A 25,217-nucleotide genomic window follows, 5' to 3' on the forward strand; every position below is an offset into this window, starting at 1 on the left:
TGAGAGGTTTTGCTGTATAGTTACTGAGGTATGATGTACTTTTCAATTATGAATTTCCACAGTAACAACTTGGTATCTGGGGAGGACAAAGTAACTAAACTGAAGGTTACTATGGTGGCTTGGGATCGATATGATTCCACTGTCATCACTGCGGTCAACAACTTCCTTTTGAAAGTATGGAACTCGACCACGGGACAGCTTCTTCATAGTTTATCTGTGAGTAAAATTCCAGTGTATATTGCAAAATTCTGTACTTCTGCGACTAGAACAAGATTAAGGGCTGGAGTCTGCCATCCTTCCATGCACTAAGTAATGCCTTACTCCTGAAGTAGGTCAGCTGTATGCTTCTCCTGAGTCCTGGTTTAAGGAGTGTGTGTTATGGGGAAAGAATAAATTATCATGGTGCTGTTGCTCTCCAGCAATTGCTAGCTGACATAAGGGCCTCTTAGGGCCATAGCCAGCTTGTATTAAAGTAGTTCCAAAATCAGGGAGCTGCAGCTGTCCTCTTTGTTGGCCTCCACCTCACCTTTTCCCAGCTAGGAATCTGGGCTATGAGATTGTGGAAGATAGTAAACGGAGCTAAAAGTCCTTAGAATAGTGACTGAAGAGTGATACAGTTCTAATCTGATAACATTACATATCACTGACCTCAAAATAAATATTTAGTTGCACATTGAGCTGTTATACAGAAACATTACTTTCCTTTCCTACTTTGCTTTCATCACAGGGCCATGATGATGAAGTTTTTGTTTTAGAAGCACATCCATTTGACCAAAGGATCATGCTTTCTGCAGGTCATGATGGGAACATTTTCGTTTGGGACCTTGACAAAGGAACAAAAATTCGCAATTACTTTAACATGGTAAGAATTGTCAGGGAATATTTTCACACTTGTATGAAACTAGGCTTTAGGAAGGAAGAATTATTTTAAGAATAATACCAAGCCATTTGGTAAACTATCATGTTTACATCTCTGAAAATCAGTGGAATGTTTTTGACCAACTTTTTCACAATGGAGCTTAAGGGTGTTGGCATTAATGTTTAGGAAAGATGGGACACTAATTTAAAACTTAACTGAGAATTGTAAATGTTAAAAAATAGCTAAATGGGGGGGGGGGGGGATTAGTGAAATTCCATTTCATTGGTGTGAGATGGATCTTATATTAAACTGGGACCTATAAACAGAATGTGTATGCAGTTATATAATGATATTTGAAGAATCTGAAGTAGGGCAGATTAAATCATCATATTGAAGCTAGTGTAGAAAATAAATGATTGAAAATGGGTATGCTGTGTTTGTACATTACAGATTGAAGGCCAAGGCCATGGTGCTGTTTTTGATTGCAAATTCTCACCAGATGGACAGCATTTTGCCTGCACAGACTCACATGGGCATCTGCTATTATTTGGTTTTGGATGCAATAAATATTATGAAAAGGTGGGTTGACTGAATCTTAGACTTTTTTCTGCTGTTTGGGAAGTGTTGTTTATGGTATTTCTCTCATGATGAGCTCTAAATGGTGCTTGAATTACGTGGCAGTCACTGGTTATCTAAAGCAAAAGCTGCATATGTTTAAATATCCCACAGTAAATCTTTTGGTGGTGGGAATAGAGGATGTTTGGCAAACCTGGAGAGAATGTGACTTGAAAAAGAAAATATATGCAAGCCTGCACTACATGTTAACTTAACGTGGCAAGGAAAAGTGTCACTTTGTGAAAAAGCAATAAAAACACCAAGGAAGGTCTGTAGGCATCTTAAGGAAGAGAGAAGGGTTTTATTTGATCAAAATGTGTCACTGCTATTCTTTCAAATTTTACACAAGTTCTTTTTGCGAACATAGGAGGTCAGTTGGTGTCATGTTCCGTGAGATCCGATAAAATCCTTTCTTCCAGGTGCAAACTGAACAGAAAATGAACTATATAATTATTGTTCAGTGCTGCCCCTTTCTGTATCAAAGACAGTGATGAGATTAACTCATATATAGTAAATGCTCCAGATTTCTTTTCTTAGACCTCTGAAAATTAGGAAATACGGAGGTGTAAAGTACAGGCACTCCTGATATTTAACCTTAATTCTGCCCTCTGGAGCTGGTAGTTGCTACTGGGAATGGTTCAGTAGGGTGGCCCCATAAGTAGACATGAAAAACGACTACAAGAATGTACCATTGTTTGTGCTGTGTTCCAAGTAGGTATTGTGGCATTTATCTGCATGCACTTCAGCTGCATTCACTATTTTATGTACCTGTATTGAATGGAACAGGGATCAATTGGAGCAGGTTGGAAAAGCTCTCCCTGTGGTGGGAGGAAAGGTTCACGTGTACCTTGAGAAACCAAGTATGCCTGATTTCATTGCTGAGTTCTATAGTTTGTGTCCGTAGCAGTGCACAGGACTCTTCTTGCCAGGGGGATTGTCTGCCATTTGGTGGCATATGTGATTTTTGGTCTCCACAGCTTAGTGGGGGATACCTGAAGGCAATGTCTCAGATGTAATCCTCAGGGCAAGGCTAAAGTAGTCTGGGGTGGACTGTGTGGAGTTAGGCTCAGTGTTTGAGTATAGGTCAGGTGTAGGTAACTCCTCTTTGCTAAACCCAGCCTAAACTCGAGTTTAGCCTAAGCAAAGAGAAGATGTTAGACTTCGTCCTACGGTGGTTTTGTATTAATTTATATGGAATAAATGGACCCCAAGAGACAAAGGTATTAATGTGGCCATGAAGCTGTCCAACATGAGTGTCCCTCCCCAGGCCCCAATTCTGCTGCAGCCCAGGGTGGCCGGGGCATCCCTACCCTGCCCCAAATCCAGTTGGAGTGGCCCAGAACTGCCGTGGCCAGGACTCCCCTCCCCTGGCTCAAACCCAGCTCCTGCCTGACCTGCTGTGGGAGGGGCACCTATCCTGCGGCCCCAGGCCCGGAGCTGCCGTGGTGGGGAGATGTGCCTCTCCCCCCGCCCAGCCCAGGGGCTGCTCTCCCCACCGTAGCCCTGGAGCATCCTCCTGCACCCCAAACCGCTCATCCCCGCCCCCACCCCAGAGCCCACACTCCCAGCCGGAGCCCTCACCCCCTGCATCCCAACCCTCTGCCCCAGCCCTTAGCGCCTCATCCCTGGCAGAGCCCGCACCTTAACTCTCTGCCCCAGCCCTGAGGCCCATCCCACATTCCGAACCTGTTGGCCCCACCCCATGAATTTTGTTATGTGCACCAATATGAAGGTGATGTGTCACACATCACCTCCTTATTGGTGCACAGAACAAAAATCATTCTGCACATGGGCTGGAAAAACTAGAGGGAACACTGACTGTGACCCCTCTATATAACCTTGACACCCCTGCAACTCCCTTTTGGGTTAGGACCCCAATTTGAGAAACGCTGGTCTCCTCTGTGAAATCTGTATTGTATAGTATAGTGTAAAAGCACACAAAAGACCAGGGGGAGACCAGATTTCACGGTCTGCGATGCGTTTTTCATGGCCGTGAATTTGGAAGGGCCCTAAGTATTAGGTAAGGCTTTCATTTTAACGATAATCTTTTTCTCTTTAGCTGGAGAGAGAGTTTTAAGAGGGAAATTTCCTTGTCTTGACAGTTTTTTAGATGATATTAAAGATGGTGATAACTGTCCTATTGGGGAAAAGAGAATTTTTAGTTGAGATGGGCTGGAGGTCTCATTATAGTTTTTATTCTTAAAATCTAATCCCATTTCCTAGAAGACAAAACAAGAAAAGCTCACACAAGGCAGGGGGGAGAAGAACAGCAAAAATTAGAAAATGCTTCTTCTGTCTCTAGTGTTGACTCGTAACCTCACTGCTGAAGAAACATAAGCACAGTACGTGATATCAGCCAATCTGAGACCTGGCAATCTTGTACCAGCATCAGGTGTTTAGGGAATTACAGTTAGCTGTCTTTCTGGTCACAGGCTTATAGGTGTGTTGCAAAATATACAGTCTTGGTAGACTCCGAAGGCAAAAGGAAAGGGACAGGAAAGGAAAGGAGAAGGACGTGCTCTTCCACGGAGAGTGAGTGTGCACGCATCTGTTCTCACATCCCAGGTGATGTCTGGGATGAAGCTGGTGGAAGTGGTCATGTCACCAGTCTCCCCTCCCCGATTTAGTCAAGGGTATTTATAATGTAAGTCATGGACAGGTAACCGGCCGTGAATTTTTGTTTGTCTGTGACCTGTCCATGATTTATACTAAGAATATCCATGACTAAATCATATCCTTAGCTATCAGCACATTGGACAGCCATTCAAAGTGGGCAGAGTTAAGCTTGCATTGTGAATTGAGCATGTACCTTAACTCTGTATGTCCTGATTTTCAGAAGTTTCAGTGTAGCCATTCTCCCCATTCTGGAAGGGCATGAAGCACCATTGGATAACCTTAACTCTCAGGGAACGAAATTCTTGGACATTTAATGTTCTTGGTTTTCTAAAAATAATTTTTATGCTTCCCCATGTGCCACAGCCCAGCACTCCCCTTCCATTGCCTCTGGCTTCTTGGCAATGATTACTCTGACCGCAGAATGCATTGGCTTCATGTTAGTCCCTTCGCTCCCCCATCATAACCTTGTCTCTGGCCTCTCTGCTTGTCCAGCACAACCCTGTTCTCCCTCCTCAGTCCATCCCTGTGATGAGGCAGATTTTGGCATGGGACCCAGAGACCGAAGAGCTGGGGAGAGGATGCAGGCAAGTTCAGGGACTAGCATGAAGTCATTGGGGACTTTTTTGAAGTAAGGGGACAAATATGGGGGCATGTATTTGGGGGATTTTGGTGGGACAGAGCTGAAGCCCTCAACATCCCCCACTGCTCAGACCGCTGACACCCCTTCCTTTGCACCCCGCTCTTCCCTACACAAGTCCAGCACCCCCATATTTTCCATCACTGCTCAGATTCCTCTCTGCTGCTCTTACGCTGCTCCAACTCCTCTAACATTCTCTTTATCATACCCATCTCTGACCACCCCCCGCACCTGCTCCTCCAAGGCCTCTCCACATATCCACCTGCTTCTCCCTCTGCCTTACCATGGTCCTGGTAAGCTAGGAAGGGCTGTGGGGAGGGATGTGGGCATGGCTGCGAGGAGTGACATGCAAGTTGGAGGCAGGAAGGGACAGGAGGAGCCCCTTCCACTGCTGGAGGCAGCATCTGGAAGGTGGTGAGTTCTGGATTCCTTCCCCCTTACTGGTTAGCCTTGGAGCCCCCTCCTTTCACCTAGTTGAGCAGTCACAGGGAGCTGGGGAGGGAGGGCACAGATGGCTCCAGTTCCCTTCCTCCGAAGTATGTCCTTATTGTTCTGCGCCGTCAGTGCTTCTGAGCTCTCAGAAAGGAAAGGTCCTATTGAGGATGATCCTTTTATTCCTTGAGGGATCGTAGAAAAACTACTTTTTTGGAACCCTAGTTCTTTGTCAAAGCTCTAACCACTGAACCTGATTTTCAAAAACATAGTGTTAGGATGTTCCCTTATGCTAATAAGGGTTGTTATCAAGGTGTGCTGGCTCCTCAGTAGGTGTGGAAGAGCACAGCACGAAAGCATGAAGGTTGGCAAAGGGGCATTCCCCACACCACCTCCCATTCCCCACACCTTGTGCACTGCTCTAACACAGCCCTGCATTCCCCCACTCGGCTCTGATCCCCCCTGTATTCCTAAGCTCTGCATCAAAATAGTTATAAGAATCAGAAAATGTTATGAGCAACTTTTCTTTGATCCCACTTTGTCCCATTGTTCAGAAGGTTCAGGCATGAGTGCATTATCCTAACTGCTTACTAGAGTCGTTCATCTTTCCTGTGTTTAATTAACACTAATTTCCTTGACAACGCTTCTACAGTAGAATCAGTGTCTCCTTGTGGATTTTAGAGCTCTGTAAACTAGACATGTTGGTCTCAGTGCCAAACTTCCAAAAGGAGCCTTTGCAGAATGCAGGCTGAGAGCAAGGAACTTGGAAGCTGTCAAGGGTAGGGTTTGCCCTTGCAGTACATGAGTGTAGCTCAGGTTCCGTGACCACAGCATGTCTCCTCCCAGCATCTGTAATAACTGTCTGCAAGCCCTCTGGCTTCACAGTGCCTTGGTCTGGCTGCATTTTGTTCTCTTTGGCATGTCAGTTTCACTCATGCTGACCTGGAGTTTTAAACTTTACCCTTAATAGCTTTTGAAATGTGCTTCTTCAAAGAGGCAGTGGGTCGAAGCACTAGATAAATTCCTAAGGGTGATACCAGTTTGGGGAGGATCAGAGCTATAGTTTGAGACCCATGTGTGGGCAAAAAGAGTTAGAACCACCAAGTGATTTTTGTAAACACCATTTTTGGGAGGCTGTATCTCAGGAACCCTTTGCACACATGAGTCTGAATTTGGACCCCACACTCATGAGGGTCCACAGCAAGTGGATTTCAAGACATTCTGAGTCAGCATGTGGATTTTAGTGCACTTAAAATAGTCGCCTTTCAAACAGTGACTCTGAACCTTAAATAGAGCAGAACTGCTGCTCTGCCATAATAAAAATGAAATGAGGCCTTTTCAGATACCTTCTGGGATATGAGTAGTGGTGGTGGGACCAGTAGTGGTTTTGGCTTTGGGGTGTTTTTTTTAGCCTATAATAGAATTATGTTTAGTTTACAGGAAATGTGAAACTTGGTCTTCTGAGCGCCTATTGGCACCTGATTACCTCCATTCTCACTCTCTTCCCTATCTACTTACATGGTTAATTTTTTTTTATTTCTCCATCTGTTTTTCATTATGACGAGTGGAGGACTGCACACTTACTTCCAGAATCCAGCAATGTCATTCTTTAAGCTGTCCAAGGAGAATCATTAGAAAGGGGTACAAGGCACTTACTCCTATTCTCTTTCTGCCTTGCTTGGCATATCCTGCTGCTGAAGTTTGATGCATGGCATCAGAATTTTCAAGCCTTGGGTATAGAACGCATTTATGTTGTTCATCATGTATTTGGCTCTGCAGATCCCCTGCATAGGAGTTGTGTTCTGTGGGTGCAGAAACCATTCCAAAGCAGACTGCTGTTAGTGAACGCTCACCTATTACTAAATTGTCTTTCATGTAGATTCCAGATCAGATGTTCTTCCATACGGATTATCGGCCACTGATCCGTGATGCTAATAACTATGTGCTGGATGAACAGACCCAACAGGCTCCACATCTCATGCCTCCCCCATTCCTGGTGGATGTGGATGGAAATCCACATCCCACAAGATACCAGCGTCTTGTACCAGGACGGGAAAATTGTAAGGATGAACAACTTATTCCTCAGCTGGGATATGTGGCTAATGGTATGTTATCTAAAGTTCTTGTTTAACAAACTTACTGAAAAGTATATGAATGCTAATTAACTAGGGCAACACCAGAGGGAATGATCTGTTATCACTCTTCTTCAGCTAGACCGTGATCTTCAGTCCAGTGTTAATATGTGAGGGATGAATTACAGCATGAATGAAGCAATGGAAGTGTACTGATTGGCCTGTCTTAAAACCAGAGACAGGATTTGGGTTATTGCAGAGAATCTGTAGCACTCAAACATTAGTGAGCCTTATTCTGTATAGTGAGCAAATCCATTAATTTCAGTGGAGCTGTATACAAGACTGGCAGAATAGGGCCCTGTATTTTGTTAATACAATAGTTATAAAGTAAAGTAATCTTTGAAAAGGAAGAGGGGTTTTGGTTTTGGAATCAATTTTTTGTTCTTTGTAATATAAACTTTGCTACAGGAGGATCTCTGTAAAAAATCTGACCGTTAACACCAAATGAAACATTAGTACAGTATTTGTTTTCTCTACTGCTAGATGTGGCTTTCAGCTTAATACTTGCAACGGGTGGGGAGAATCTTTTTGGACTCTGCATAGATAAGTAGTTCCCTATATGGCAAGAGAAATTTGGGTAGCAGAATAATGAGGTATAAAAACCAGATAGCAAGAAGACTTCTCTTGGCTCTTTTATGAGTATATGCTTTCATACAAACTGGTAGTCTTTGGCTCTTGCTGCAATCCATATGAATGATAAAATAGTTTTTAAAATCCGTAGCATGAGTGGAATGAGAAACCACTAGAACTGAACTTAATGGGAAAGTATTCAGAGGAGGAGCTAGGTATCTCATGGAAATCTTTGTTGTAGTCTACCACCTTGTTGAAATAGTTGGCAAGCCATGTATCTTACAATAGAAGAGTCAACTTGGTTCAATACAAATAAAATGCAAAATTATATAATGTATGTGAATTGAAGGCAGGAAAGCACTTGGTGCGGAGTTTGAGTGTGTTTGGGTTGTTAGTAAAACTGGTGCTTTGTTCTCACTAAGGTGATGGTGAAGTGATTGAACAGGTGATTGGGCAGCAAACCAATGACCAGGATGAGAGTATTCTGGATGGAATGATTAGGGAGCTGCAGAGAGAACAAGATCTGAGGCGAATGAATGAAGGAGAAGCTATCCCAAACCCTCCATACAGTAGATCACACTCTATTAATGGTGGTAAGTATTCCCCCCATGTCTTGATTAGTCATTTAGTCAGAAAGCTAGGAAAGCACTCTGAACTACTGTGACCAGGCGCCTGGACTGGCTGAACTGAGAATGCCAATGTTTTTGCAAATTTGACCCAGTAGTTTCAACTGGGGAAATGCTTTTCAGGGCCAACTTCAGAAAAGCATGTGTGTTTGCCTGTGTCCATCCAGATTCAGATCTTCTCTCTGTCTGGTTCAGAGAATTGATTGAATCCACATCTCCTACCTCACAGATGAGTGCCTTAATCACCAGGCTATGGAGGCATTCTCTCTCTGGCTGAGTGAATATTTATGCAAAGTGGAACAGCTTGAACCAGAGAGATTCAGAGCAGAATAGCCTGTAGCTTGGTGGTTAGGATTGTTACAAGGAAGGGGAGAGACATGAATTCAGATCCCTGCTTCAGACTGGGGATTCAAACGTGAGTCTCGCAATCCTAGACAAGTGCATTAACTACTGGCTAAAGGTTATCAAGGGACACCACACACAGTTCCTCACAATCTGTTCCTCCTCTCCCCCTGAAAATGGACTTTTCTGGTTTTTTGACAAATGCCTAACATTTACAAAATATTTTCTCTGATTTTTCAGTTTGCTGACTTGAACCAAAATATCAATTATTCTCCCAGTTCTATCATGATTGTCTTGTATGTGCTTTCTTTCCCTGTCTTTCCCCATTCATGTAAGCCAGGGGTTCTCAAACTTAATTGCACCGTGATGCCCCTTCTGACAACAAAAATTACTACACGACCCCAGGCGGGAGGGCCGAAGCCCAAGCCCCACTGCCCTGGCCTGAAACCCTTGGCTTTGGCCCCTGGCGATGGGGGTCGGGCTTTGGCGTTGGGCCCCAGCAAGTATAACGCCAGCCCAGGCGACCCCATTAACATGAGGTTGTGACCCAGTTTGAGAATCGCTGATTTAAGCATTAGTAACTCATCTGGAGGTCTTTGGAGCACAGGTGATGACTTAGTAGAAGAATTGAGTGTGAGGTGCAACTGAGGGCACTTGATGTTCCAGCTGGGTAGTGCCTGATTGCTTAAGACAATTAGACCATAATTCTCTTACAAACTTTTTCTAAAAATAAACTTTTACTATCTTACCTTATTATCATTTATTCGCTGCAGGGATGATGCTTTCTAACTTTTCCTATCTTAATGTCACCATAACAGCGTATAATTAGTAAGTAGACGAAGTTATTAGAGTACAGTGCTGTGAAAGGCTAATGCTCTCTTGCTACTGCCTGTATGCATCAGTGTTCATAAATTAAACATATCTGCTTTGTCCCACTGTTTCATTTCAAAGCTTGAATTTGTTCTCCTGTCCCATTGTTCTGTTAGAGACCATGATTAAAAGCTACAATCAAACCCAATCAGATCTGACCAGCTGATCACAAAGCAGCTTACTGTCTGTTGTAACAGATGCTGTGGACTTGTGCTGTGAGTCAGCTAGTCACAAATCAGTTTATTCATAGTATCCAAAGCTCTTAAAAAGTTTACTGTACATTTGCTAGTAATCTGGTTTTAGGTTTTAAATGACTGAGTGACTTGCTTATGTTTAAACTATCTGCTACTGATACAGATCCGTGGGAGCAGTATGCTTAGAACTGCCTTTCCTTAAACCAAAGTAGTGATCGGAAAGGATTACCAACAGAACACCTAATTTCATTTTGATCTAATACAGTGGTTTCAAACACCCAGCTCAGTCCAGCCGGCTTGAGGTTCTTATCTGTCCCTTGTGATCGATTTTTAAATTTTGCACAATGCAAGCTTTCATTTAAAAAAAAAAAAAAAAAAAAAAAAAAGTCTAGTCCATATGGTTAAGATAACTTTCCAAACATGAACGGAGTGTAAACTGATGCCCCATTGTCTTCCAGAGTTTGCAGCCTACTTTAAACAGTAGCTGTGGGACACATGAACTGCCTGTATTCACATCAGTGAGGTGTTTACATTTAAGCCTAATTGACACTTTAAGAACCAGATTTTCATACAGCTTTGCATAATTATGAGTCTACTTTGCATGTGCACCATATTTGTGCATATAGAAATTAGATAATTTCAATTCTAAATGGCCACGTAAACCAAAGACAGGAATAGCTGTGGTACTAGTACTGCCCAGGATCTTCTTATCCCCACTTGACTGACTAGAGGAAAGATTCAGACTTCGTCTGGCTCTGGGTAAAGGACAGTATGTAGCTGTGCTGCCTTGAGAGCAGCTCAGGGACAGAGTTGTGTCTAAGAATATAAGAATGGCCATACTGGGTCAGACCAAAAGTCCATATAGCCCGGTATCCTGTCTTTCGACAGTGGCCAATGCCAGGTGCTTCAGAGGGGATTAACAGAACAGGTGATCATCAAGTGCTCCATTCCCGGTCGCCCATTCCCAGCTTCTGGCAAACAGAGGCTAGGGACACCATGCCTGCCCATGCTGGCTAATAGCCATTGATGGAACTATTGTCCATGAATTTATCTAGTTCTTTTTTGAACCCAAAAAAGGCAAAACAGGGTACAGAAACAGTGCAAGTGAATGTGTTGGAGCCTACAGCAGTCTCATCTGCTTTTGTAGCATGACATTTTCAAAAGCTCCTAAGTAAAAGTCCTGTTGAAAATCAATGGGACTTTGGCCCCTAGTACTTATAAAAACTTTACTTATGCATCTTATGTTGGCCTAGTCATTACTTTGTTGAGAAATTTCCTCGAAAACTCCAGGTACCATAGGAAGTCACAGCACAGACTGATCACTTTTTTTATGAGTGTGCAAAGTGGTTGGTAACAGTCCAGCAACATATAGAAGTAGGTATTCCTAGGTATTCATCGAAAGTGTCAAAACCCCTCACCTCATGTTAGTAACTGATTTTCAGTTGATCAGTAACTGTGATAAAACTGCCCTCCCTGAACCAGCGCAATTATGCTCCGCCACTTGCAGAGGGCTGAGAAGAAACTCTCTGTCTAGGTCTAAATTTTTAAGCATAGATTTTTATTAAAATAGTTGTGGAAATGAAAGGGAAAGAGATCTTCATTTTTGTATTTTAGCTCTTAGAAGTCCAGGTTTGGACTCCCCACCAAATGTTGGTCTCAGACGTAGCGGTCAGATTGAGGGGGTCCGGCAAATGCATCTCAATGCTCCTCGCAGTCAGATGGCCACAGAGAGAGATCTCATGGCCTGGAGCAGAAGAGTAGTGGTGAATGAGCTGCATCCAGGGGTTAGCAGGTAAGATGAAGCCATTGATACTGAATTTTTGTTGGAATCATCTCCATTCCTTTGCAGTACAAGAATACTAAAATATATTGAGTTAATATGTTTGTATTTCTTTATGAATCCAATATGTGCTGTCCATATGGAATCAATTGTACAAACATTATGAACTGCGTATACTACTAAAGATCATATTATAACTTTTGGGAGTCTATTGTTTCCTGGGTGTGCATGTATAATGTTCCAAAGCATGCTTGGGGGAGGAAGAATAAGTCATGTAGTGTTTCAATGATACCTCTTTCAAAAATAAGAGGGATTATTTACATTTTTTTTTAAAGAAATTGATTTTTCAGTATTGTATTTTCTTCAGACTTAGAGTTAATAATTAGGGTTATATTCTGCTTGGGAATTTGGAGAATGGTAATTTCTTACCTATATGGTTATTTAACTCCTCCTTTGCTGGTTCAGATATTCTATTCTTACCTTTTTGGGGCCAGTTTTATTTTGACTGTTCTCTTTCTTGAAAGGTTTTTTTTCCCTAGTGCAGCTTTTTAAAATTTTAATGGATCGTCATGCTCAGTGAAATATTTCTTGAGCTATTATCAAACGTCCAGCAAGCTCCCCTTTTATAGGGAAATGACTAATGATATCAAAAGAGTTTTTTGCTTTGTTTAAAAACAAACATAGAACAATCTCTGGGTGCTAGCAGGACTTATGCCAACTTAGCTGTTAGCAAGGAAGCAAATACTATTTTAAACACATTTAGTAACTAGATTGTCAGTCTGTTTAATGATTTAGTGAATAAGATGAATGTCTGCCATATGCTTTTAGGGTTCAGGAAGAATGCCGAGCTGCCAAAGGTGATATGGAAGTTAATCTTTACACTGTTGAAAAGAGGAGAAAACCATCCCACACCTTGCAAAGGGTGAGTAGTTTTCATTAGAAGAAAAGGGAAAATAAGAATGGAGACCATTTTAAGCATTGTGCAAAAAAAAAAGTCCAACAGAAATTTTTCTAGATGTTTTAATATCCTTGCTACTTAATCTTTCTAATTTTCCTATATGTAGCTCCATTTTGAAGTTAGTCTGTGCTGCAGAACAATTTGCTGTTAGGTGTAAACCATTGTCGGGGGCGGGGGAGAGAAAAAGTGAATTACCTTTAAGTGAGTAAAGGTTCATCTTAAATTTAAAAAAATGTTGGTACCAAGATCTTGATCCTACAACTTGCAATATATGGGCAAATGCTGCATCCACATGGAGCCTCCTATTCTTTAGTGGAGCTCTGTTCCTGCATGGTTCTTTTTGCAGGATGAGGGCTTAACATATTTTCGGGCTCTCAGGAATGCAATACATTTTTTGTTATACACAGACTTTATTTGAGGACCAAATGTTAGATTTTAAATTGAAAAATAGTTTAAATGTCTGACTGCTTGACAAATTAAGTGTTGTATATGTGTAACTACTTTACTCATTTTTTAAAAAGGGTTCATTTAACGTCTCTCTGTTCTGCAACTGCTGTCATGAACCCCGGGGTCTATGTGAAGTCCCAGTGTTCGGGCACAGAGGCCCCTAAATTGCAACAGCACTGTTCTATCAGTTCATATTACACAGCCAGTTTAAGATACCACATCAAAGATCTGTTTTGTACACCCACCAGATGATACTGATATCGTTCAAAGACTGATTCACACACACTGCTGTAAGGGCTTTTTAAAAAGTGCCATTAATTAAAATACAAAACACCATTTTTAATACGTCTGTATTGCATGAAATCCTGTCCCCACTGAAGTCATTGAAAAAGTCCCATTGATTTCAGTGGGCCTGGATTTCACCCATTGTATGTAAGTATTGCAGCTGATAGGATCCCTTTTCAGGGAACTTCAGTCTTCGTCTTCCTCCTCTCCATTATTATTATTTATTATTTGGATTAGCATAGTGCCTAGAAGTTCACTGTGCTAGTCGCTGTACAAATACAAAATAAAAAGACTGTTCCTGCCCAAAAGGGCTTTCAGTGGTGGAGACCTTTTACTTTGTTAAAAAACACACATTGTTCATGTTTGTTACAAGTAAAAGAGATGAGGTTCTTTTTCCAAGTGCCAGTTCTGAAAAGTCAACCTGAGATCTGAAAGTCAAGCTGGCTTTGTTGCTGCTGCTGAGTAATCAATAAAATCATATGTCCAATCCTATGTTTTTCTTTGGAACCAGACAGGTGTAATAGAGGGCAGGCTTTCTCTTCTTGAACAGTAGTGGGAAGGTTATGTGAACCTTTTGTGCTTTTATGCCAGCAAGCTACATCCACACTAGTACTGAAATGGTGTTGACTGAAACAGTATTTAGAGACTTGTTGAAAGCAAGTGTAATCTCACAGTTTGATTTGTGGCATTTTTATACATGTATTTTACAAGTGTGCTAGAGGAATCACACAGTCCTTAGAATAGTACATTTCTTTTTTGTAGTCAAGACCACAGGGAACAGCTGTTCAGCAAGAAAGTGGTATTTTTGCATAACCAATTTTTCAGGGTCAAATCACTTCTTAAAACAATGGGCAATATGAGCAATATAGCCAAGCCAGAGTAAGTTAGGGATGGCATTTCAGCCCGAACTCCAGATTTTCTGGTTTTCCGTTGAGAGTTGGACAGCATCCAGTCCTTTTAATATGGCATGTTTTTGTAGTGTATATATATATTTAACTGTTAAAAAAATCTAATCTTTGTCTTTTTTCCCCCGTAACAAAAGAGTGATTATCAACCTGGCAGTGGACGATCTTTGAGAAGAAACCAACGTAAACGCCAGCATGCCTACCAAACACGCTCCACCATTGAACACAATCAGCAGGGAGCAAGTCAAAATGCACGTACAAAGGAAGAATCTGAAAGCTCCTCCGAGGTATGACACCTCAAGTAATTGTTTCAATATGTTCCTTGGTTGTGTGGTTTGATGACAGATGTTCTCAAAAAGGTGTTATCATTAAGACTCAGGATTTCCTCTTCCTTTATGAAGAAGGATTTGATTCAGTTGTTTTTAGGATTCATGCCATTATTTTATTAAATCAGTCTGGGAAGGAGATGAACCATTTTATTTCAGTGCCTAAATTGGCAGAAATATAAATATAAAAGTATTCAAATCTAGTTAAAATGGATTGTTTTATGGACATCATCTGCTAGGAAGTCTTGAAGTGTTGTCAGGTCAATTTAACTGGCCTGGACGTTGCTTTCTAACATTTGCTATTCTGGTGTTTCATGCAAATAGTAGACTTCAAATTGCACATGTATTGTAGATGTCACTAAGTAGGTTGGTTTCGTGTACATCTGGGCAGCAACTTTTAAAGATCCTGTATTGGTGTTAGTGGTTGATATTGGCGAGAGTAAGGATTGGAAGTTTCACAGATTAAATGTAATTTTTCCTCTCAGCAAGGAAAGGGGAGCATGTAAAATAAGACACGTTATACATATTGTATATATTCACTGCTTTCTCCTGCTCTGTAACTTAACACTAAAATACATGTGAATTAAATGCTCAGTTAAAAGCTCACCATAGTTATCAGAATTCTGACAAGAAGAAAAAGCTTACTATTAGATTGATTAAGGCCATACTTGTGTATTAATGGATATATGTTTCAGATATTAGAAATTAATACCTTTTAAGCTTTTAAGAAAGAAACATTTTAAGTACTTTTTTATTGTTTTAACATTTGATGATATGAAGTTCTTCCTCATGCATCTGCCTTTGCAGCTCTCCACTGGAGGAGCTCTTTGCCTTGCAGACCAAAAACCTTCAGTAGCAGCAAGACCCATTAAAGACTATGTGCATCACCCCCCAAAAAATCAGGCTTTTCTTCTTCCACCTGTTCTGCAGAGGCAACTTTGTGAGGGAGAAATGATGGTCATGTACTAATAACTGGAATTCTCTGAATATATTCGGGGTCAGCAGATGTGCACTGACCACATCCAGCCTTTCCCTTTCCTGTGGATTTTGGGTCAAGTTTTTTGAGGTTGAAAGGACCTAAAGGACATTTTTATAGGTGGTGTGGAATTTTATTTATATATATAAAATATAAAATTTTGGTTCTAGAATGCCTCGAGGGCGGGTGTTGTCCCATGCCTTAGTAGCTCATGCTACTATCAAAGGTGCAGTGGTTTGTGAGGAGAGGCATGTTGTGTAACTTGTGTCATCCGGGTGTTTGCATCGTGATATTTTTCAGGCAAATACAGGAGAACTTCGGGAGTGGAGGTTATTCATAACTCTGAAACATTTGTAACTCTGAACAACACATTATGGGTTGTTCTTTCAAAAGTTTACAACTGAACATTGATTTAATACAGCTTTGAAACTTTACTATGCAGAAGAAGAATGCTGCTTTTAACCATCTTAATTTAAATTAAACAAACACAGAAACAGTTTCCTTACTGTCAAATCTTTTTTTATACTTTCTCTTTTTTTAGTAGTTTCTGTTTAACATAGTACTGTATTTGTGGTGTTTTTATTTTCTTTGTCTCTGCTGCTGCCTGATTGCATATTTCTGGTTCCAAATGAGGTGTGTCGTTGACTGGTCAGTTCATAACTCTGGTGTTTGTAACTCTGAGATACTACTGCATATATAATATGAAAGAGAAAATATTTGGTGAAAATATGGCAGCAGGAATAACAACATGATTCTTTTGTTTTTAATGCAGGAAGATGAAACAGTTGGCACAAGTGATGCCTCTGTGGACGACGCTGTGGCTGTATGGCAAAGTGAAAGCAGTTCCAGGTAGCTTTTCCTGTCCTCCTAAATATTTCTTGTTTGTCTTGTGATTTATGTAGTCTTAGAAAGCCGTACCGTGACGGTTGGTATTTCTGGAGCCATGACTACAATATGGAAATAAGTATCTAGGACTTATTTCACCATAAAATAAGTAAATATTTCACTATAAAATAAGTAAATCTGTTACTTCTGTGAGAGATTAAGGGAAGGAGGAGACTCACACCTTGTTTAGTAGATGTTTGTGCTCTGCACTGCTCCTCATTGAAGTTTACAGGCTCCATCACTCTGGACAGAATATTTGTCTCTTTAATTAGGAAGTATAATAGTGAAATTGACCAAGTAATTATAAAAGTGTTTACAAAACCACTTACCTTTTGTTAAAGCAGTGTGAAAGACCTATACTTTCAAATGTTTTTTAGTCTGAAGACTTTCTTCTTTTTTCTTATCCGCTATACAGTTTTTTTGTGTTCTCTGCGCAAGATTAGGAACTAGTATGAAGTAGATCAGCAAAATGAAGCGTTTTCATATTTGTGAGTCAGCTACCTAAAACACAAATGTTAGTTGATTATTTGAGTAGTGAAATAATAGCATTGACACAGAATGACTGCATTGTGCTAAAGTGGCCAGATCTGTTCTGCTCTTTGTAATGAATTTGTCAAAATACCTTTGTGCATAATTTTTAGAATTTTTTAAAAAATACTCTCCTTCTGTGTTTGGAGGGACGAAAGGTCATATTAAATCAGAAAGTGTATGTCGGTTACTGTGATGTTGTGGAAGTCAGCAGTATACATTTAAAGACTCCACTAATATAGACTAAAACTTTGACAAATTCCAGGAATAAATCCATTAAGAATTGATGTGAAAACACGAGGGCAATAAAATATGTCCCTACAGCCTTCTGTGAATGAGTGGAATCATTACTATGATGCAAATATTAAATATAATTCTGGCTTGTATATGAATTTTCAACTGAAATAGTATGCTGAATGTCTAAATTATGCACCATTTAGGCTTTCTATAGACTTCATGTGAATATAGTTCTAATCCTGCTAGCTGTCCTCACAGTCACAGGAACCCATCTACATGGAGCAGCTTGCAGGATGAGGGCGAGGACTGTATTGTGTGAAAGTCAGAGTTATGGTTTTCTTGACACCTTGTTTCTTAGCTTTTTACTTTGTAATATTTACAGTGATTCTTCAAGTGAATATTCTGACTGGACAGCAGATGCTGGAATTAATCTCCAGCCTCCAAAGAGACAAACCAGACAGGCGACTCGGAAGATCTGTAGCAGCTCTGAAGATGAAAATCTAAAGGAAGCTAAAGGATTGGAAGAGAAACGAAGGAAACCCAAACAGACTAGAAAAAAGGTTAGCTTTTCTTTTTTAATGGCTTTTGGATTTATGGCTATAAATCTTTCATCAATGGTTGTCTTCAAGTTAAATTTTTTTCGTAAACAAGTATACATGAAAGACAACTGATAACACAGTAGTCACAATTCACCTTAAAATAAAACAGAATAGGATTCTGGATGTGTAACTTTGTTATGCTATTGTTGTGTAGTGGTAATTTTGATATTTTAGTGATTTATAATTAGGATGATGAAAAGAACAGACTTTTATAAAAGAGGTAGGTTAGTGAGAGAGACCTTTATATTTACTCACTGCAGACCAAGTTATTTTGTGTTTTCTGAATAAGTGTGGCCAGAACCAGGGCCACATGAAGGTCCTTTTTCGTCTGAGGATTTCCCTGGCTAGTGCAAAGCCAACATAGTATGCTCTATGCGTAGGAGGAGGGATGTAGTGTTTTGAGGATTGGAGAGGTAGGGCCAGAACTCACTGTGCTCCAGCAGTCCCCACTGGTGCAATGTCACTTGGAGTCACCACAAACGAGAAGTAAGTCAGAGCAGCCATTAATATGCTTTAACTTGCACCAGGGGCCAGTTCAGCTCCCAGCCAGCCTGAGGATCTTTGCCACAAAGGTGACTTGGAGCCACTTTTTGTTTCACCTCAGCTGTGCCAAGGGATGTTCTGGAATAGCTGAGGGATTTAGTCCTTAAGGTGTCAAATTTTTCAGCTGTCTATTCTACTTTTATGTATATCTTGGGGTGAAGAGGATGGAAAAGAAAAAAACAAGTGATTAGCACCCCTTACGTCTTTCCTTTTGTATAACTTCATCTCAAAGGGCAAATGTAAATGGTCAGATTCACACCTGAAGTGAGCCTATTGACTTTGAATTATGTTCCAAATAGAACTACAAAGGGTTAGTGGAAGGACTGTGACATTAAAGGAGTTATGTTCGTTCCATATTTTTAATTTTTGTATTATATGCTTCTCTTGAAGAATGTTTGGTTTTTGTCGAAGCAGCTGTTTAACATGCTGGTAGGCCTGTTATATATATCTTAAGAAATGAATTCTTTCCTTAGTCTGCCATTATACTGATGATAATGGGTGATCACTTGATCTTCTTGGAGACTTGGCATATCAGGATTTGCTTTGCTCATAATATTTAATCAGCTTTGTTCTATATAATGAGTTGCTCACATGCCTTGCCAATAGTAATTACAGCTTGTTCCCTAAAAGTAATGTAATTTGTTTAAGAAACCAAGTGGATTACTTTCGATGGAAGGTGAACCCAGTGAAGAATGGTTTGCACCCCAATGGATCTTGGATACCATACCACGTCGTTCACCCTTTGTCCCACAAATGGGAGATGAGGTAATGTTGTGCGTGTTCCCATTGACAGCAGATGAAATTGCCTCAACTAGGCCAATAAAGATGCTTCAGATGCCTACACATAAATAACATGCTGCTCAGAAGGAAGAATAAGAGTGTTTTCCAACAAAATAATCCTTATGGAAATATCCTATAGAATTTAGGATGATCCTTGTTTGTAGATACCTTTTTTTGTAAAAAAAAAAAAATAAATAAAAATAAAAAATAACCCCATGGATCAACTGTGTGACTAAAATGAAATCTACACATTCTCTTTTCTTTTCTTTAAGATTATATATTTTAGGCAAGGCCATGAAGCTTATGTACGGGCAGTAAGGAAGGCAAAAATTTACAATGTTAACATGCAAAAACAACCATGGAACAAAATGGAACTCAGGGTAAGTCAACTTAAAAAAACAAAACAAAAAACTTCCACGATCTGTGAATCATGTCATTAACTTCTGCATTAAAGTCAAATGTGAACAAATAAAAGAAAAATGCTGTTTAAAAAGTTTTGCTTTGCAAACCAAACTTTACAGATTTTTTTTATGACCTACACCAATCAATCAATCAATCAATCACTGATAGTAGGAACTCAGTAGGAGATTCAAGCTGAAGGCAGATGTTTACATAGAATGGTATTCTTCACTAACAAAAGTTAGACAACTCTAATTTGAAATATTACCTTTTCTTGCATTCTAACTCATATAGAACTAGCAACTCTCAAGTCGTTAATACAATCACTTCAGCATTCTTAGAATGAATGAACATACAGATACTGCTCATTGTTTCAGAACCTGAGAGTAACAAATAGGGGTCCCAACTATATATATAAATTTGTATTAGTGGTGGCTGTTTAGGGCCAACTATGCTTATTCCAAGGCCTCTTCAGTTTGAAAGGGATGGGAAAGAACTACTCCCCTTAAGTTACATCCACACTTGGGACTAGGGTGTGATTCGTAGCTCAAGTAGACATACTTGTTCTGGTTATCATTGAGCTAGTGCACTAACAATAATATTGTACCCATGGTGGTATGAGCTAGCAGCCCCAAGAACATACCCATGGGATCCAGGTGGGTTTACACGCGGGAGCAGTTAGCCTGTGCCGCCACAACACTACTTCTGGTTTTGACATGCCCATTGGATGAGAGCTAGCATAAGCATGTCTGCATGAGGTGGGACTCACACCCCTAATCCCAGGTGCAGATGTAGCCTTATAGAGGCATAATGCCTACAGGTATTGCCCCTCAAGTCCTAGCACTTCCAGAGGCATTCATTTAGCTCATGCTAAATCTTCTTTTTAAAAAGACCATACTTTGCTTCCCCTAGTGCTGCCTCCTGACGTGCAAAGGTTTGAGGTTGTGGCGTTGGCCAGAGATTTCCCCCTAGGGCCACTACTGCTTCTGGAAGAACAAATGCACCATCCCCAATACACTTTCCAGTGCAGTTAACCAAATTATGGCCAGCCTGCTGGAATATGCTAGGGGGGAGGAGTATCATGTACCCTCTCACCCTTCTTTGCTAGAGAGACCACTATGCTCTTGGATTTTTAGGAATGAAGCATATGATTGATAGATGTATCTAGGCTGGAAGGAGGAAGTAATCTTATAAATACATACCTTTCTTTGTGCATATATATGAGTGAATATGCTGCTTTTAACGAAATAAAATAATAATATAAATATTGACCCACACTGTGTTTTGATAATTAGGAACAAGAACTTGTGAAGACTGTAGGAATTAAATATGAAGTCGGACCTCCTACACTCTGCTGCTTGAAGCTTGCATTTCTAGATCCAATCTCAGGCAAAATGACAGGAGAATCTTTTTCCATTAAGTGAGTAGCTGACTGAATCATTTCTCCAAAAAAACAAATAGTCTTACAAATCGTCTAGAATCCCCTTTTTCTGCTCTCCTTGCAGCTGAAGGCTTTGTGTAAGCCGTTGTCATTCCTGCAATGAACAAGAAATGGTAGTTGAAGACTAAAAAGATTGCCTATGGGATTACACGAGAACAATGGCTGTGGGAGCAGTGTCTTGTTTAGAAGTAATATTGTTTTCTGTTATTTTATAGGTACCATGATATGCCAGATGTTATTGATTTCCTTGTGCTGCATCAGTTTTATAATGAAGCCAAAGAAAGGAACTGGCAGATTGGTAAGTACCGTTTTACCACATCCGTGTGTTTGGCATGCTGAATACCAGTATTGGACAGGATGCAATTCATTGTCTTTATTCTAAATCTAAAATGTAAATATTTGCCCAGTTTTAATGAAAGAGCACTTGTAAGTCATTGGTTGTTCACTTTTAAATGTACTGATTATTTTTCAAGTGCAGTCCTCTCTTTGAGAGCATTCTAACACACCTCTTGATGTAAACACCTTATGTTTTATTTTCTAGCATTTAAACTTAAAAAAATCATAGTCTGTCACTTCTACAATTTGCATATTAATGATTTCTGATCACGACTGTTATATTATAAAGCTAGAATGCTCAGATAGGCTAGGGGAAATCTGCTGTCAATCTCCAGAAATGTAAAGATGCCCTTCTTTGGTCTTTTTTGGCTTCTGTATGCTGCTGTGATGAATGCAGTAGACATACAGAATCCTATAAATTATTTACTTTATTATATAAGTAAGGTGTTTTAGCTGTTACATAAGAAATAGATAAATTATTATGTGCATTACTCCATTGCTAAATTTAACTTTTTTTAAAAAAAAATTTAATTACAGGGGATAGGTTTCGCAGTATAATAGATGATGCTTGGTGGTTTGGAACGGTGGAGAGTCAGCAGCCTTTCCAGGCAGAATATCCTGATAGTTCCTTCCAGTGCTACAGCGTTCAGTAAGGATTACTGTAGTTGCAGTATATTTGATATATCTAAGCACTTATGTGTCTCTTCTCTGCGTATTTATATGTAATTTACATGTGTGCATCAAGGGAAAAAAATTCAGATGAACAAACAGCCCCCCTTTCTTTGTGACCTACCGACTCCCAAAACTATAATTTTGGGATTTTAGTGCAATTTGATGTGAATTAGAGCCCCAGACAACTACACTGCGTTCCTGGTTCTTGTTACATTGGCATTGCCTTACCAGATCTTTCTCGTCCAGTATCCTATTTCTGACAGTGGCACCAAATGCTTCAGAAGAAGGTGCAAGCAACCATGTAGTGGGAGTAATGAAATAACCTGCTCATAGGGGAGGTTTCATTCTTATTCTGGCCAGTGGTTGTCTTTTATGTGCTGGAGCATGAGGCTTTAAATGTTTTAAAAAAATTAATCCTATCTAATGTAACCGTGACTTTCTCGTTGTCTACAAAAGTGTAGAATTCCCTTTCTGAATAATGTGACAGTGAGTTCCACAGTTGAATTATGTGTTGTCTTTTAAAAAGTTTCTTTTTATTAGTTTTTATTAGATTCCCTCTATATACTATTCTTTATTTTGCATACATCTATGTCTCCTTTTTATTAGTCTCCTTTCTAACAAGTCCCAGTCTTTGTAATTGCTTCTTATATGGAAGTCTTTCCTTGCATCTAATAATTTTCATCACCTGTCTCTGGACCCCTTCTTTTTCTGTCATCTCTTTTGAGATGGGGTGACCAGAACTGAGCCAATATTCCAGGTGAGGGCATTCTATTGATTTGTATTATGGCATGATAATACTGACAGTATTATTGTCTGTTCCATTCATTTATGCGAAACGTTTTGTGTGCTGCACATGCACATTGTTGAATTCTATGACAACTCAGGCTTTTAACCTGAATAGTTACAGTTAATTTGAAACCCAGCAATGTGTGTGAATACTTCAGATTTGTCCTTCAATGTGCATTACCTTGTATTTGTCAACATTGAATTTCATTTAACCTTATGCTATCCATTGGCCTGGTTCTGTTGGATCCTTCTAGTGTTTCTCAGTCTTCTTTAGTTTTAACTAACATCATTTTGAGTCATCTGCAATTTGTGTAACCTCATTGTTTCCCCGCTTTTTCAGATCATTGCTAAATATATGTGTAAAATAGCCATCCTAGTGTGGTTCTTTGGGCCATCCTACTGTTAACATTTTGTCACATTGAAAAACAAGGATTTGTCCCTACGGTGGCTTTTTTGGAATGTGGGGGGGGTGTTTGTTTTTGTGGTGGTAGCCAGTTGCTAGTGTATGGCAGGACTGTGCCTTATCCCGTGACAAAATAGTTTCTTAATAGCCTCCTGTTTAGTCAAAGGATTTGTTTAAAAGTCCAAGTAAATAAAATCAACCATTTTTCCAATATCCACTCTCTTGTCGACTTGCTCAAAGTGTGCTATCAAATTGGAGAAGCACCATTTTCTGTTACAGAAGCTGTGCAGATTTCTTCCTTGTGTATCATTGTTCATGTAGTAGTAGTAACCAAAATATTGTGTTGTTCTGGAGCACTACTGGGATTCTCAAAAGTGATCTGTAGCTATTATATTACAGCCTTTTCTGGTAGATATCATCTGACAAAAGCATTTGTTAAAAATAGTAATTTATCAGTCACTGGTTACAAAAATAATCTGTGGTTAGTGGTTACAAAAATGTTTTGACATTTTTCCCTAGTGGTAATAGTTATTGACTGCTGTAAAAACAATCTTCCCAAACATTAGGTTTTATTAATTGTTGTCATTGCTAAGGCAGATACATTGCTGAGATTTGACCAGTACTCTATGTATTAGAGATGGGCTTGAAGAAAAACCCTGGATCGAAATACCCCCAATCATAAGGGAAGCTGAGATCCACTTGTGACTCTGGCCAATCTCTAATATACTTCTGGGAAGATCACACTGCCATTTTATTTCAAGTCTCTTTTGGAAGAAATTTTACACCCTACATGCATCAATGAAAATAGGTAAAAATTAAATATTTGCATGTATGTAATATGGTTTTCATTTGTTTTAAATAGCTGGGACAACAACGAAAGAGAAAAGATGAGTCCATGGGACATGGAACCAGTTCCAGAAGGAAGTAAATATGCTTTTGAATTAATTATTATTTCCATGTCAGTACAATTATATCAGCATGGCATTAATGTCTTACTGTTTCTGAATCCTTCCCGTTTCTTTTAGCTGCTTATCCAGACGAGGTTGGTGCTGGAGTTCCCGTGTCCCCAGAGGAACTGACATCTCTGCTGTATAAACCCCAAGAAGGAGAATGGGGGGCCCATTCCAGAGATGAAGAATGTGAACGAGTTATTAAGGGGATTGATTATCTTCTGACCCTTGGTATGTTGGCATGAAATAAATTACAGGAGCATCAGGAAAATCAGCATGATGTCAAATGACTCTTTGGGGGGGGGGAATTTACTTAACAAAAAAACTTTGGATATAGCCTCTTATTCCTCTAGGTACCCTTTGCAGGAACACTTTCATCATTATAGGGCTTGGTCCTGCTCCCCTTCATGTCTAATGATAGCAAGGGAGCTAGACTCAGTCCCTAATGAGCAAAATATAATTAGTTTTAACTAGTGTTGGTATGAAACTATTTTATTTAAATGCTGTTAAACAAGGAAGGAATCCGATTTACAATTTCTGATGTTGGACATCCATACTTCAAGGTTTATATGAGATGGCAGTTTTCAGCAACAGCTACCGGCATGGAAATCTCAAATGCAGCTTTTAACAAAAAATGCATTTTTAAATATAGTAGTTCATGCAAGGGGAAATTCATTTTCATCCCGTGGGCATTCAGCATGGCTCACTGAGCAAAATGACTGTAGACATATTTATTGTTGGGCCAACGATTGCTGGATTTTTCTTTTTATAAGGGATCTAATTCTGTTATTACCATACGGCCAGGGTTGTCATCTGTGGAGTCTAACTGATTCTGATCTTTTTGTTTTTAGATATTTCTAACCCCTTTGCTGTTCCAGTGGACCTTAGTGCCTATCCCATGTATTGCACTGTAGTTGCTTACCCAACTGACCTCACCACAATCAGGAGGAGACTTGAAAACAGATTTTATAGGTCAGTTTGATTTGTATCTAATGTTTAAATTCTTGTGTATGTTATCATGTATCCAACTAGAACAGGGGTTCTCAAACTTAATTGCATTGTGACCCCCTTCGGACACTAAAAATTAC

At 39.9% G+C, this 25,217-nt stretch overlaps 1 protein-coding gene across 2 annotated transcripts in view; it reads left to right on the forward strand.

The window, feature by feature from the left end:
• The window catches only part of BRWD3 (bromodomain and WD repeat domain containing 3), an 87,575-nt gene that overhangs the window by 41,729 nt on the left and 20,629 nt on the right, over positions 1-25,217 (forward strand). For both annotated transcript variants that reach the window (XM_037908960.2, XM_043522808.1), the window contains exons 14-31: positions 63-216; positions 728-862; positions 1,310-1,438; positions 7,039-7,264; positions 8,284-8,454; positions 11,508-11,685; positions 12,502-12,595; positions 14,406-14,555; positions 16,343-16,419; positions 17,603-17,780; positions 19,011-19,127; positions 19,415-19,522; positions 20,837-20,961; positions 21,198-21,280; positions 21,856-21,967; positions 24,042-24,103; positions 24,205-24,360; positions 24,981-25,101. In XM_037908960.2, the coding sequence (XP_037764888.1) occupies positions 63-216; positions 728-862; positions 1,310-1,438; positions 7,039-7,264; positions 8,284-8,454; positions 11,508-11,685; positions 12,502-12,595; positions 14,406-14,555; positions 16,343-16,419; positions 17,603-17,780; positions 19,011-19,127; positions 19,415-19,522; positions 20,837-20,961; positions 21,198-21,280; positions 21,856-21,967; positions 24,042-24,103; positions 24,205-24,360; positions 24,981-25,101 (2,376 nt within the window). The remainder of the gene's footprint in view (positions 1-62; positions 217-727; positions 863-1,309; positions 1,439-7,038; positions 7,265-8,283; positions 8,455-11,507; positions 11,686-12,501; positions 12,596-14,405; positions 14,556-16,342; positions 16,420-17,602; positions 17,781-19,010; positions 19,128-19,414; positions 19,523-20,836; positions 20,962-21,197; positions 21,281-21,855; positions 21,968-24,041; positions 24,104-24,204; positions 24,361-24,980; positions 25,102-25,217) is intronic.

This window comes from Chelonia mydas, chromosome 9, assembly GCF_015237465.2.
Source record: "Chelonia mydas isolate rCheMyd1 chromosome 9, rCheMyd1.pri.v2, whole genome shotgun sequence".
NCBI lineage: Eukaryota > Metazoa > Chordata > Testudines > Cheloniidae > Chelonia > Chelonia mydas.